Genomic DNA, 15032 nt, shown 5'->3' with positions numbered 1-15032 from the left:
GGTTCAAGCCGCCCTCCCCCAAGCGTCCATGGGTGTGGGGAAGTATTGCCAACTCTGTAGGGGTAGGGAACGTAGCTGTAAGGGCCCAAAAAGCAGCACGGCAGCAGGAGCTGTTTGGAGGTGCGACTGATCCTCTTGCCAGCCAGGCCACACCCCCCCAGCTAGTTATGTTTTGGTTTTTTATCAATTTAGATTTTATTGCAAAGCTTCATACGAGACCATACAGAATATGTAAAGTAGCACATAGAAATCCAGGAGCAATATAAAACATATAACCTGGACCACAAAAGAAGCTATGCTGTTTTAACAAATAGTAAAAACCTCACAAAATAAAAAGCCATATGACTCAAAAAGAGAAGGAGGGAAATATTAGAGGAGGTAATTGGATACAGAGAAAAAGAGTAAGAAGAGAAAAGAGAAGAAGAAGGAAAAAAGAGAGGGGGGGGGTGGCGGCAAAGTGAGCAAACCAATGGGACCAAATCTTATCAAATTTGTCAGTGTTGTTAAGTAAGGCATGAATAGTCCTTTCCATAGAAACAATGAACCATATCCTAGACAGCACCATCTGCATAGGAGGGCGAGAAGGTCATTTCCAGCTGGAGGCCAGGGCACCCATAGCGGCATGTAGAATATGGAGAACTAATTTATTTGAGGGAAAAGGATGACCATCTATAGGGTACCCCAACAACGCTGACCATGGGCCAAGGGAGATTGGAAAGTGGAATATCTTGCTTAAAAGCGACTCAATTTCAATCCAATAAGGACGAATCTTTGGGCAATTCCACCATATATGGCAAAAATCTCCCCTAGAACCACATTCGCACCAGCAGAGGGGAGAGGTAGTTGGATAGATTTTATTGAGCCTGGCGGGGACAAGGTACCATCTCGTATAGATTTTGTACGAGTTTTCTTTGATAAGTGAAGAAATGGAGGAATGAGCTACATTAAGTCTAATGGTCTGCCATGCTTTCCTGTCTGGTGGGGGGCCAAGGGCTCTCTCCCAGCGACTTTCATGAGGAAGGATGGGATCAGGGCCCGCTAGACATAACAGAGAGTATAAAATAGAAATAATGCCCGTACGGAGAGGGGAGTGATAGCAAATCCTCTCAAATGGTGTCAGCTTTCTAAAAACGGCGGCTTGAGGCAGTGAGCTTAAGAAGGATCGTAGCTGGAAATATTCAAAAAGTCTAGGGCGGAGGATATGGAACTTCTGAGATAGAGTTGCTAGGGGGGACCAGGTATTACCCTCAATAAGATCTATGACAAATCTAGGACGGGTAGGAATCTGGTACCAGGAGTGTGAGAGTGCCAGAGTAGACCCTGGAGGGAAAATAGGGTTAACCCATAGAGGAGTAAGGGGTGAGGGAAAGGTAGTAAGACCAAATTGGCGTGCACTTTGGAGCAAGACGGAGCTAGTGAGAGCTGTGACCGGGTTAGAGATGTGGCAGTTCTTAGATGAGACATGGGGTGATAGAACGGGAATAAGTGTGGAGAGCTTGGAATCATCCAGCTCTATTTGTACCCAAGGGAGACTGTGGGGGAAAGCAAACCAGATGAGGGCCTGGCTCAGATGGGTAGCCAGACAGTACTTCTGCAGGTCAGGTAAACCTCTGCCGCCTCTGAGCAGGCTTCTGGCTAAAATCGAGTGTTTCAGTCTAGGATGTTTATCCATCCAAATAAATTTACTTATTTCTCAGCTAGTTATGTTTTAAGTACAACGCTGTGTCATAATCTAATGAGATGTTTATTAATCCTCATTAACATTAGATTGTTAGGTTGTCAAATATCCAATTATGAAAGTTTCTATGCAAAAACTGCAAACATCTGACATGATCATGGAAGGGTGTTATTTTGAAAAGAAGGCATTTTTTTTCTGCAATTTTATTAAATTATTGCATAGGTTCTCAACTCAGTCCTCGAGACCCCAAACAGTTCATGTTTTCCAGGTCTTCTTTCAGGATTACAAGTGAAATAATTAGCTTTCACCTGTGCATCTTTTACCTGTAAAATGTGAACCCTTTGGAGTCCCAAGTACCGACATGAGAACCACTGTATTATTGGTTTCTTCTTCATTCCATCTGGGGGACACTGCTATCCTTGGGGTATAGAGGGTGCTGGAGTAGGTACTAATGCTAAGCTATAAAATTGTTTCTACTCCCTTCTATACCCCACCAGTTTAGGTGCTTAGTGTTTGCACTCTTTTTTTTTTTTTTTGTATTCCTAAGCAGTCTCTTTAATTTATTACTTGCATGTTGGACCCATCATTCACTGGGTCCGCTAGCTGGTTTTTTTTTTTCTCTCTTCATCTTTCTACCCACTTCCCCAGTCTTTTCTCTTGTCTCCCCCCCAATCTTTCACTCGCCCTATTCCTCCTCCTCTTTTCCTGTGTGTCTCTCACTATCTCTCATCTCTTTATCTTGTCCAGCTCTTCTCCATCTCTCTGTTCCTTTAAGCATTTATTGGCTTCATGGGGTCTACATGGCGTATAATGAATGTGCAGGTCTCTCCCTTACGGTAACCCAGAAAGCTGCTTTCCTGTACTAATTTCATTTCAGCATATGTCATACAAAACGCCCCTGCTACTGCAACCCAATCATCTCTGACCTGTTGTCCCACTTATTACAGAAACATGGCAACTGTCACGGAAAATCTGAATACAATTAAGAGCAGTGGAATAATATACTACGTGGCATACTCATTCACACATTTACATAATTGGTACAATCAGACAATACGAGGCTGGTGAGGGACATTACTCTCACTCAGGAGTGCCGTAGTCCCACATCTGGCTCACACTCTGCAGCAGTTCCTACAACCTATAGCGAACACTCAGGTCTCCAGACGTCCTCAGAGACATCATAAGGCAATGAATGAGGATGTTCCAGTCATTCTGCTGTCACCGGATTGGCAGGCAAATTGTGATTTTCAGACATTCTCAGCAAGTTAGAGCTGCTTGTCAGGAATGACCTTTTCAGTCAGTCACTGTTTTACCACCGAAACTTAGCTCGGCTGGCTAATCAGCGTGACTTCTATGTTCTAAGGGGGCGATTCAATTGTTTTGGTGCCTGCAGCTACCTGCAGAAACAGATCCTGGGACTCCGTGGGATCTGTTTCTGCATTAAGTGCATTAGAACTTGTTCCATAACAGTTCTGAGAACCTTGCTGGTAATTTGTTTCTAATCCTACCACTGGGAGCTATCCACTGTGCATTTTTTGCCTGTTATTTCCCTTGTATATATGTGTCTATCCGTGTGGTGTACTTATTCCTCATATTAAAACGTATTACACTATTTTCCCTCATTTTTGTTTACAATATATGGGAAATTAATGAGAGGCGAAGTGGCTTACGTCAAGGAGGAAGAAAGACACACATAATCACTTACAGGAATATACCATTACACCTGATGAAAGAAGATTGTATTGAAGAATTTGGAATACCCAGTCACCCTTAAAAGAATGACTTTTGGTGTTCATTTGGTATTAGTTGAATACACAGTGGAGTTCCAAGGGATGACTGGTTTGACATTTCTGTTGTGACTATTTGGAAGGAGTGTTGGGAACACACCAATACAAACCTAGGGCAGTGGTTCCCAACCTCGGTCCTCAAGTACCATCAACAGTTCATGTTTTCCAGGTCACCTAGCAGTTGAACAGATGTATTCATTACTCACTGACACATTTTAAAAGACCCACAGGTGGAGCAAATAATTAAAATTGCAATCCTGTGAGGAGACCTGGAAAACATGAACTGTTGGGGGAACTTGAGGACCGAGGTTGGGAACCACTGTCCTAGGGCCTGCTCTTATGCGCATTGAGAGAGAACCACTGATTTTGCATTTGGTTTTTTTAGATGTATGTAACATGATTTGGAAACAGATTTCATGTGGAAAACAAAGGACAGTAGAGTCAAGGATGACACATAGGCAGCGAGCTTGTGGGGTAGGGTTGATGGTCCAGTTATCAACAGTGATAGAGATATCAGGGTGGTGAATGCTATTGGCTGGGAAAAATATAATTAATTCTGTTTTAGAAAGATTAAGTTTGAGGTAGCAAGATGACATTTAAGATTACATACTGTAGCAGACATACTAATACGGATGGTGACCTGGAAAGAGCAGAGAAGTTTGCCATGAGATGTGGTATAGATTGTGAAAAGCAAAGGACCGAAGACTGAGCCTTGCAGACTGCTAGAAGTAGCGAAAAGGAGGTGAATTCAGGGAAACTTAGACACTGAAAAAGCAATTTGACAAGCAGGATAGGGCTGCGTTCTGAAGCTGTAGAGATTCTAGTATTGTAATAGGAGAAAGTGGTCAACACATGTCGACAATTAAGTCGCTAACAACAATTAAGTCTGAATCAGAGTGTTCTAGAAGAATGGGTGAGTAATGACCTTTAGAATTGGCAGTGATCAGATCATTCACTACCTTAGTGATGTTTCTGTGAAGTGTTAGGAACAAAAGCCTGATTGAAGTGGGTCCAATAAGGTGTGTGAGGCAGTTTAGGCAAGTCTCTTAAGTAGCTTGGAGTGGCATGGTAGCTGAGAGATGGGGTGGTTATTTAAGAGATTGTTAGGGTCAGAATTCTGTTTTAATTTTTTTTTGTCACAATAGTGGAGAAAAAATAAAAGATTTTAGTTAATGTTAGGATGAGCACAGGAGACGGCTATACTGATTTTTGAGGGTAGAGGATCGAGAGGAGAGGTAGTAAAGTGAAAAAAGTGTAGATACTTCCGGTGATATTCAATTTGCCCCAAAGAGACACTGGGAGTAAAAACCCCTGATGTTTATTCGGGTGCCGTGGTCGGGCTATTTGATTAGCTCGGCTGGTAAAATGTGCTTTTACACTCGTAAACACACACTGAAACCTGTGTGTTTTCGGGTGAAATGGCCCCGTTTTTTTATGAAAACGGGGCTGTTAACGGGATTTTGCTTCGCCTGCTGGAGGCAGGTGAAACAAAATCCCAGATAAGCCGCGGCACGACTTGCTGTCGGGGTAACTGAATATCGGTGTTCATCTTCAAAGATCAGTTGAAGAGAAGGAACCAGATGGTTCAGCTTAAGAAATTGAGCAGGGGCTGAGGAAGAGCATACAAATTCATTTTGTATCTAATCAATCTTGTCCTTGAAACAGTCAGCAAGATCTTGTGCACTGATAATAATAATTTTATTTATATAGCGCTCTTTCTCCAACAGGACTCAAGGCGCTTTACAGATATCAAAAACAATGCACATGATACAGAGGATTTGAGTAATACAGCAATAGATCAGCAACACCGACATAAAATAAAACTTTAATCACACAGAAAGCATAATGCATGATTGGTGTAGGCATTTTGGGTAATAACTTCCAAGGGTTGTGTATTCCACCCTCACAAGGTACCAGGTGCGGCAGCCATCTTGGGCGCACAGCGTAGGATTACCCAGGGTGGAATAGTCTACCCCTAGAAGAGATGACACAAAATGGGGGTGATTTCAGAGTCCTACAGTTCAGAGTAGGGTTCCATCAAAACCATCAGGCCTATGTTTTTTTCATCCCATCCACAAGTGTACCATATGGGGCAGCCATGTTGGGCGCACTTGGAAGGTTACACAGTGGGAGGTGAGCCATACAAGGGCCAAGTTCATATATGAAAAAACTGATGCTTATGTAGTAGTATGATGTACCCTGTAGGTAGGGCGCAATGGCAGGGTGTGCAATCAGTGGAGGTAAACAATACATGAAAAACACGGTGGGGTGGAAGAGAGGAAGAAAAAAAAACGGGGTGGGGGAATAAACAATAGCAGGGTAACTAGTGGCAGAAGTAAAACTGGGATAACATTATTTTGATAAGATCATAGTACAGGTGGGTATGAGAATGTGGGGGCATACTCAGAAGCAATGGGGATGTCCCTGCTGAGCCTGGTCCTGGTGCTGTGCCCCCACAGTTCCCTGTTCATCTTGAGGGTTAGGCCCAGGGGCAGCCTTGATGTTCTCAGCCAGAGAGGAGGTAAGCCTGGTCTTGGTTTTCTCATGGTAGAGGTGAGGAGAGGCCACATAAAGATCCTGAGTTTTGTGGTTATAATGCAGTCCTTCTGTTATCTTATTAGTTTGTTAGTTTGTTTGACTTCTGTTTTCCTTCGGTTTAACACAGGTAAAACACAGCTATTGATTTTAGCTGCCACTTTATAACTAGCCACTTCATATACTAGCCACTGCAGCGTCCTGACCTATACTGAATAAATAAGTCTACAGATACATTTTCATCCTGATTACAACCCCCTCCCCCCACACAGCAACCCTCCACCTCCAGCAAAAGGTGTTACTCAAATCTAACAAATGTAAGATCAGTAAACCCCACTCGCTCGCTCTAAATTTTTTGCAGATTACAGATATTAATCCACTTAGAGCAACTTTCTAAACTTTTAACCATGCAATGTAATGTGCAATAGTCTGCAGTATTTACAGAATAAAACTTTAGCAAGAAAGTTGCAATAGTCTGCAGTATTTACCGAATAAAACTTCAGCAAGAAAGTTGCAATAGTCTGCAGTATTTACCGAATAAAACTTTAGCAAGAAAGTTGCAATAGTCTGCAGTATTTACCGAATAAAACTTTAGCAAGAAAGTTGCAATAGTCTGCAGTATTTACAGAATAAAACTTTAGCAAGAAAGTTGCAATAGTCTGCAGTGTTTAACGAATAAAACTTTAGCAAGAAAGTTGCAATAGTCTGCAGTATTTACCGAATAAAACTTTAGCAAGAAAGTTGCAATAGTCTGCAGTATTTACAAAATAAAACTTTAGCAAGAAAGTTGCAATAGTCTGCAGTATTTACAGAATAAAACTTTAGCAAGAAAGTTGCAATAGTCTGCAGTATTTACCGAATAAAACTTCAGCAAGAAAGTTGCAATAGTCTGCAGTATTTACCGAATAAAACTTCAGCAAGAAAGTTGCAATAGTCTGCAGTATTTACCGAATAAAACTTTAGCAAGAAAGTTGCAATAGTCTGCAGTATTTACCGAATAAAACTTTAGCAAGAAAGTTGCAATAGTCTGCAGTATTTACAGAATAAAACTTTAGCAAGAAAGTTGCAATAGTCTGCAGTGTTTAACGAATAAAACTTTAGCAATAAAGTTGCAATAGTCTGCAGTATTTACCGAATAAAACTTTAGCAAGAAAGTTGCAATAGTCTGCAGTATTTACAAAATAAAACTTTAGCAAGAAAGTTGCAATAGTCTGCAGTATTTACCGAATAAAACTTTAGCAAGAAAGTTGCAATAGTCTGCAGTATTTACCGAATAAAACTTTAGCAAGAAAGTTGCAATAGTCTGCAGTATTTACAGAATAAAACTTTAGCAAGAAAGTTGCAATAGTCTGCAGTGTTTACCGAATAAAACTTTAGCAATAAAGTTGCAAAAGTCTGCAGTATTTACCGAATAAAACTTTAGCAAGAAAGTTGCAATAGTCTGCAGTATTTACCAAATAAAACTTTAGCAAGAAAGTTGCAATAGTCTGCAGTATTTACAGAATAAAACTTTAGCAAGAAAGTTGCAATAGTCTGCAGTGTTTACCGAATAAAACTTTAGCAATAAAGTTGCAAAAGTCTGCAGTATTTACCGAATAAAACTTTAGCAAGAAGGTTGCAATAGTCTGCAGTATTTACCTGTTGACGAAAAGGAGAGACCGGAGTCAATTTTGATATCAGTTGAAGATATAACTAATGACATACAGGTATAACACTGCTATTGATTTTAGCTGCCACTTTATAACTAGCCACTTCATATACTAGCCACTGCAGCGTCCTATAGGACTGGCGTCCTGACCTATACTGAATAATAATGGCTGGTGGGTTAGGTGTGGGAGGGGTAAGAAGTGATTTAAATGTATTAAAAAAGTCACTTGAGGTTAGAAGCTTGAGCAGAAATGAGAGATTGGAAATATGTTTGTTTGGCAGCATCTAGAACCTTACGATTGGAGTGGTAGATCGTCTTATATTTGAGCTAGTCACTTGGAGTACAAGATTTACGCCACTAACATTATACTTTGTGACAGTTTAAGTATGTGCATTTGTGTCTGAATCCAACTGCATTCCCACTTAATGGGGTAAATTTACTAAGGTGGGAGTACTATTTAAGATGGGATGTTGCCCATAGCAACCAATCAGATTCTGCTTCTCATTTATCTAGCACCTTCTAGAAGATAATACCTGGAATCTGATTGGTTGCTATGGGCAACATGCCATCTTAAATGGAACTCCCATCTTAGTAAATTTACCCCAATGTTTCCACTGAGTTCTAGAATATTGTTCTTGTTTGATAGTTTTGTTCTTTGCACACCTGTGGTCTTTGTTGTTTAAAAAGTAAGTACCCAAGGTGGAGCATTGTAGAGGAGAGAAACTAGAGTTTGTAATTTAGCATTAGTCCTTCAGTCCCTCTATGCCCCAAGATTAGTTGTGTTCCCAGAGATGAATTCAGAGAAATTGATTTATTGGTAATCACCAAAAATCATCTTATTTTCTACGGGGAGATGTAAGAAGAGGTGGTAAGTGGCAAATGCACTATAACTAATGCTATTTGATATTTACAACTAGCTTTGGTATGTTTGAAAGCAAATAATGTAGAAAAAGTATCTGCAAACACCTAATAATAGTATGGCCAATATCATTCAGAAGTTATTTAAGACAACAATAAGCGTAGTTTGTTTTTAAGTTACCTTGGCAATCCAAGAGACTCCTAGGATGAGTCCAGCTAGGGGGTGAGTCCCACCCAACACCCCCCTCCCTCCACCTCCACCTTGTGGGTGGCCACTACACACCTTTATCTTTCCCTTTATTTCTATATGTACTTATTCTCTTTTCATCTCTCTAACTTTATATATATATATATATATATATATATATATATATATATATATACTAAAATCTAACCTTCATTATTTTCCTTTATTGTGTACAACTCTCAATAGTTATTGTCAATTATTTGGATGTTTTGTGGGTCTCTGCATTGGTCTTATGAACATTGTCTCCCATCCTCCAAGTAAAATTTTGTTTAAAAAAACAAAAAAAGTGATTAGCGCCTCTGTGGCTTATTGTTTTTTCACGTGTCAGCAGGGATTACCTGCCGATATGTGTTCTAACCTGCAGCAACTACTGGGGGTCGGCTACCCATGGAAGGTTTTGCAATTTTTGCTAGATCTCGCGTATGCACAGTGGAGAGGCCTGAGGTAAGACCCAGCACAACGACACTAGGCTGATGCACTGTGGGTATGGCAGGGATCACCATAGGGCTGAGTTTTCTTTCCCTCACCCCGGTGGCTGAGATACTAATACATCTCCACGATAAGAGGTGAAGCAGGAAGAGCTATAGCGGCACAATAACTTGTTATTTGTACTTCTCTATTAAAAAAAAAAAAAAAAAAAAGTTATTACTAAATTGTGAAACTGTTTTTTGTTTTTCCCCCTCAGTGTTTTTCCACTTTGGCAATACTGAAAGCTAGACTTTTGTATTTCAGATATTTTGATGCTGTACAAATGAAGGAGCAACGCAGACAGCAGCGTTTACGGGTACACACAAGCTATGACGTGGAAAATGGTGAATTCCTCTGCCCACTCTGTGAGTGTTTAAGCAACACCGTTATCCCCATGCTTCCTCCGCCAAGGAGCTTGTATCACAGGTTAGAGATTTAACAGACCTTTTATTGTGATTGTTTAATTTCCCGTCTGCTCATGGCTTCCAGAGAATACAGCCAATGATTTTTCTTTCTTTCTTTTTTTAAACATGTTTTTATTAAACAAAACACAAATTCACCGAGTACAAATTAGCAATAATTGCACAAGATAGATACCAGAGGGGACAGAATATCCACACAAGTGCATGAAATATAAAATAAAGCATATATTCATAGCATGTGGGATGGGGGTGGGGGGGTACCAGTGATTTTTTTTATTTGTCTGTGTTTAACACATTTTGATGTACACATTACGTGAACATAATTGATGCAGACGTTTTCTATGCTGAACCAATGAGGATTCAGCCTTTTAAGTCATTAGGTTATGTTTTCTTAGTGAAATGAAAACGTTCTAATCTCATGAGTATTCATTCAGAACACACAATGTTTACCTCTATTTTGTAAGCAGTGGGCACACGATAGGACAGTTACTCAATTATATGTACAGCTGGTTGATGTCAAATTCCTCACCAATCATTTTATAATATGATGAAGGTAGCGGTAGTTTCTCAGACGTCCTAGTGGATGCTGGGTACTCCGTAAGGACCATGGGGAATAGACGGGCTCCGCAGGAGACTGGGCACTCTAAAGAAAGATTAGGTACTATATCTGGTGTGCACTGGCTCCTCCCTCTATGCCCCTCCTCCAGACCTCAGTTAGAATCTGTGCCCGGCCCGAGCTGGTTGCACACTAGGGGCTCTCCTGAGCTTCTAGTAAAGAAAGTATTTGTTAGGTTTTTTATTTTCAGTGAGATATGCTGGCAACAGACTCACTGCTACGAGGGACTAAGGGGAGAGAAGCGAACCTACCTGCTTGCAGCTAGCTTGGGCTTCTTAGGCTTCTGGACACCATTAGCTCCAGAGGGATCGAACACAGGCCCAGCCTCGGTCGTCTGGTCCCGGAGTTGCGCCGCCGTCCCCATTGCAGAGCCAGAAGCAAGAAGAACATCCTGAAAATCGGCGGCTGAAGACTCCGGTCTTCATTAAGGTAGCGCACAGCACTGCAGCTGTGCGCCGTTGCTCCCTATGCACACCACATACTCCGGTCACTGATGGGTGCAGGGCGCTGGGGGGGGGGGGGGGGGCGCCCTGGGCTGCAATTAGAGTACCTTACTTTGGCAAACAGCACATAATATAGTCAAATAAACTATATATGTGCAAAAATCCCCTGCCATAATATAAATATAAGAGCGGGAGAAGTCCGCCGAAAAAGGGGCGGGGCTATCTCCCTCAGGACACTGGCGCCATTTCCTCTTCACAGCTCCGCTGGAAGACAGCTCCCCAGGCTCTCCCCTGCAGTTTCCAGGCTCAAAGGGTAAAAAAGAGAGGGGGGGCACTAAATTTAGGCGCAAACTGTATATGTAAAGCAGCTATAGGGGAAAATCACTTTGTGTTAGTGTAAATCCCTGATTAAATAGCGCTGTGGTGTGTGCTGGCATACTCTCTCTCTGTCTCCCCATAGACTTTGTGGGGTCCTGTCCTCAGTCAGAGCATTCCCTGTGTGTGTGGTGTGTCGGTACGGCTGTGTCGACATGTTTGATGAGGAGGCTTATGTGGAGGCGGAGCAGGTGCCTATAAGTGTGATGTCACCCCCTGCGGGGCCGACACCAGAGTGGGTGGATATGTGGAAGGTATTAACCGACAGTGTCAACTCCTTACATAAAAGGCTGGATGACGTAACAGCCGTGGGACAGCCGGCTTCTCAGCTCGTGCCTGCCCAGGCGTCTCAAAGACCATCAGGGGCTCACAAACGCCCGCTACCTCAGATGGCAGATACAGATGTCGACACGGAGTCTGACTCCAGTGTCGACGAGGATGAGACATATACACAATCCACAAGGGGCATCCGTTGCATGATTACGGCAATGAAAAATGTGTTACACATTTCTGACATTAACCCAGGTACCACTAAAAAGGGTATTATGTTTGGGGAGAAAAAGCAGCCAGTGTTTTTTCCCCCATCAGATGAGTTGAATGAAGTGTGTGAAGAAGCGTGGGGTTCCCCCGATAAGAAACTGGTAATTTCTAAAAAGTTACTGATGGCGTACCCTTTCCCGCCAGAGGATAGGTCACGTTGGGAGGTGTCTCCTAGGGTGGATAAGGCGCTCACACGCTTGTCAAAAAAGGTGGCACTGCCGTCTCAGGATACGGCCGCCTTGAAGGAGCCTGCTGATAGGAAGCAGGAGGCTATCCTGAAGTCTGTCTATACACACTCAGGTACTATACTGAGACCTGCAATTGCTTCAGCATGGATGTGTAGTGCTGCTGCAGCGTGGTCTGATACCCTGTCAGATAATATTGATACCCTCGACAGGGATACGATTTTGCGAACCATAGAGCATATTAAAGACGTTGTCTTATATATGAGGGATATTTCCCGGCTGGCATCTAGAATTAATGCAATGTCCATTTCTGCCAGGAGGGTATTATGGACCCGGCAGTGGACAGGTGATGCTGATTCTAAAAGGCACATGGAGGTTTTGCCTTATAAGGGTGAGGAATTGTTTGGGGATGGTCTCTCGGACCTCGTATCCACAGCAACAGCTGGGAAATCGACATTTTTACCTCAGGCTCCCTCACAACCTAAGAAAGCACCGTACTATCAGGTACAGTCCTTTCGGCCTCAGAAAGGCAAGCGGATCAAAGGTGCTTCCTTTCTGCCCAGAGGCAGGGGGAGAGGGAAAAAGCTGCACCAGCTGCTTCTACTAAGTCCACCGCATGACGCTGGGGCTCCACAGACGGAGCCAGGTGCGGTGGGGGCGCGTCTCCGAAACTTCAGCGACCAGTGGGTTCGCTCACAGGTGGATCCCTGGGTTCTGCAAGTGGTATCTCAGGGATACAAGCTGGAGTTCGAGGCGAATCCCCCTCGACGTTACCTCAAATCAGCCTTGCCAGCTACTCCCAGAGAAAGGGAGGTAGTACTGGCGGCTATTCACAAGCTGTACCATCAGCAGGTGATAATCAAGGTACCCCTCCTTCAACAGGGACGGGGTTACTATTCCACAATGTTTGTGGTACCGAAACCAGACGGTTCGGTGAGACCCATTCTCAATTTGAAAGCTTTGAACACTTATATAAGGAAGTTCAAGATGGAATCGCTCAAGGCGGCTATTGCAAGGCGGCTATTGCAAGCCTGGAAGAGGGGGATTTTATGGTGTCGCTGGACATCAAGGATGCATACCTGCATGTCCCCATTTACCCACCTCACCAGGAGTACCTCAGGTTTGTGGTACAGGACTGCCATTACCACCCGTCTGTCCACGGCACCGCGGGTGTTTACCAAGGTAAAGGCCGAAATGATGATACTCCTTCGACGGAAGGGAGTTATAATTATCCCGTACTTGGACGATCTCCTTATAAAGGCGAGGTCCAAGGAGCAGTTAGTAGTCAGCGTAGCACTATCTCAGGACGTGCTACTTCAGCACGGCTGGATTCTAAATATCCCAAAGTCACAGCTGATTCCTGCGACGCGTCTGCTGTTCTTGGGCATGATTCTGGACACAGAACAGAAGAAATTGTTTCTCCCGGAGGAGAAGGCCCAGGAATTATCATCTCTGGTCAGGGACCTCCTGAAACCAAAGCGGGTGTCGGTGCATCACTGCACGCGAGTCCTGGGAAAGATGGTAGCTTCTTACGAAGCAATTCCCTTTGGCAGGTTCCATGCGAGGATCTTTTAGTGGGATCTGTTAGACAAGTGGTCCGGATCGCATCTTCAGATGCATCGATTGATCGCCCTGTCCCCGAGGGCCAGGGTGTCTCTGCTGTGGTGGCTGCAGAGTGCGCACCTTCTCGAAGGCCGCAGATTCGGCATACAGGACTGGGTCCTGGTGACCACGGATGCAAGCCTCCGAGGTTGGGGGGCAGTCACCCAGGGAAGAAACTTCCAAGGACAATGGTCGAGTCAGGAGACTTCCCTACACATAAATATTCTGGAACTAAGGGCCATTTACAATGCCCTGAGTCAAGCAGAACCCCTGCTTCAAAACCAACCGGTTCTGATTCAGTCAGACAAAATCACAGCGGTCGCCCATGTAAACCGCCAGGGCGGCACAAGAAGCAGGGTGGCAATGGCAGAAGCCACAAGGATTCTTCGATGGGCGGAGAATCACGTGATAGCACTGTCAGCAGTGTTCATTCCGGGAGTGGACAACTGGGAAGCCGACTTCCTCAGCAGGCACGACCTCCACCCGGGAGAGTGGGGACTTCATCCAGAAGTCTTCCAGCTGATTGTTAACCGTTGGGAACGGCCACAGGTGGACATGATGGCGTCCCGCCTCAACAAAAAGCTAAAAAGATATTGCGCCAGGTCAAGGGACCCTCAGGCGATAGCTGTGGACGCTCTAGTGACACCGTGGGTGTACCAGTCGGTGTATGTGTTCCCTCCTCTTCCTCTCATACCCAAGGTACTGAGGATAATAAGAAAGAGAGGAGTAAGAACAATACTCATTGTTCCGGATTGGCCAAGAAGAGCTTGGTACCCAGAACTGCAAGAAATGATCTCAGAGGTCCCATGGCCTCTGCCGCTCAGACAGGACCTACTGCAGCAGGGGCCCTGTCTGTTCCAAGACTTACCGCGGCTGCGTTTGACGGCATGGCGGTTGAACACCGGATCCTAAAGGAAAAGGGCATTCCGGAGGAAGTCATTCCTACGCTGATTAAAGCTAGGAAGGATGTGACCGCAAAACATTATCACCGCATATGGCGAAAATATGTTGCTTGGTGTGAGGCCAGGAAGGTCCCAACGGAGGAATTTCAGCTGGGTCGATTTCTGCACTTCCTACAGTCAGGGGTGACTATGGGCCTAAAATTGGGTTCCATTAAGGTCCAGATTTCGGCTCTGTCTATTTTATTTCAAAAAGAACTGGCTTCACTGCCTGAAGTCCAGACATTTGTTAAAGGAGTGCTGCATATTCAGCCCCCTTTTGTGCCTCCAGTGGCACCTTGGGATCTCAACGTGGTGTTGGATTTCCTAAAGTCGCATTGGTTTGAGCCACTTAAAACCGTGGAGCTAAAATATCTCACGTGGAAAGTGGTCATGCTGTTGGCCTTGGCTTCGGCCAGGCGTGTGTCAGAATTGGCGGCTTTGTCATGTAAAAGCCCTTATCTGATCTTCCATATGGATAGGGCGGAATTGAGGACTCGTCCCCAATTTCTTCCTAAGGTGGTATCAGCGTTTCATTTGAACCAACCTATTGTGGTGCCTGCGGCTACTCGGAACTTGGAGGATTCCAAGTTGCTGGACGTAGTCAGGGCCCTGAAAATCTATGTTTCCAGGACGGCTAGAGTCAGGAAAACTGACTCGCTATTTATCCTGCATGCACCCAACAAGCTG

The 15032-nt window shown here is 44.0% G+C and overlaps 1 protein-coding gene across 4 annotated transcripts in view; it reads left to right on the top strand.

The window, feature by feature from the left end:
- The window catches only part of UBR2 (ubiquitin protein ligase E3 component n-recognin 2), a 278406-nt gene that overhangs the window by 214246 nt on the left and 49128 nt on the right, over window positions 1-15032 (top strand). For all 4 annotated transcript variants that reach the window (XM_063918297.1, XM_063918298.1, XM_063918296.1 and 1 more), the window contains exon 32: window positions 9486-9647. In XM_063918297.1, the coding sequence (XP_063774367.1) occupies window positions 9486-9647 (162 nt within the window). The remainder of the gene's footprint in view (window positions 1-9485; window positions 9648-15032) is intronic.

Source organism: Pseudophryne corroboree, chromosome 4 (assembly GCF_028390025.1).
Source record: "Pseudophryne corroboree isolate aPseCor3 chromosome 4, aPseCor3.hap2, whole genome shotgun sequence".
NCBI classification, from domain to species: domain Eukaryota; kingdom Metazoa; phylum Chordata; class Amphibia; order Anura; family Myobatrachidae; genus Pseudophryne; species Pseudophryne corroboree.
This window is presented reverse-complemented; position numbering and strand designations above follow the sequence as displayed.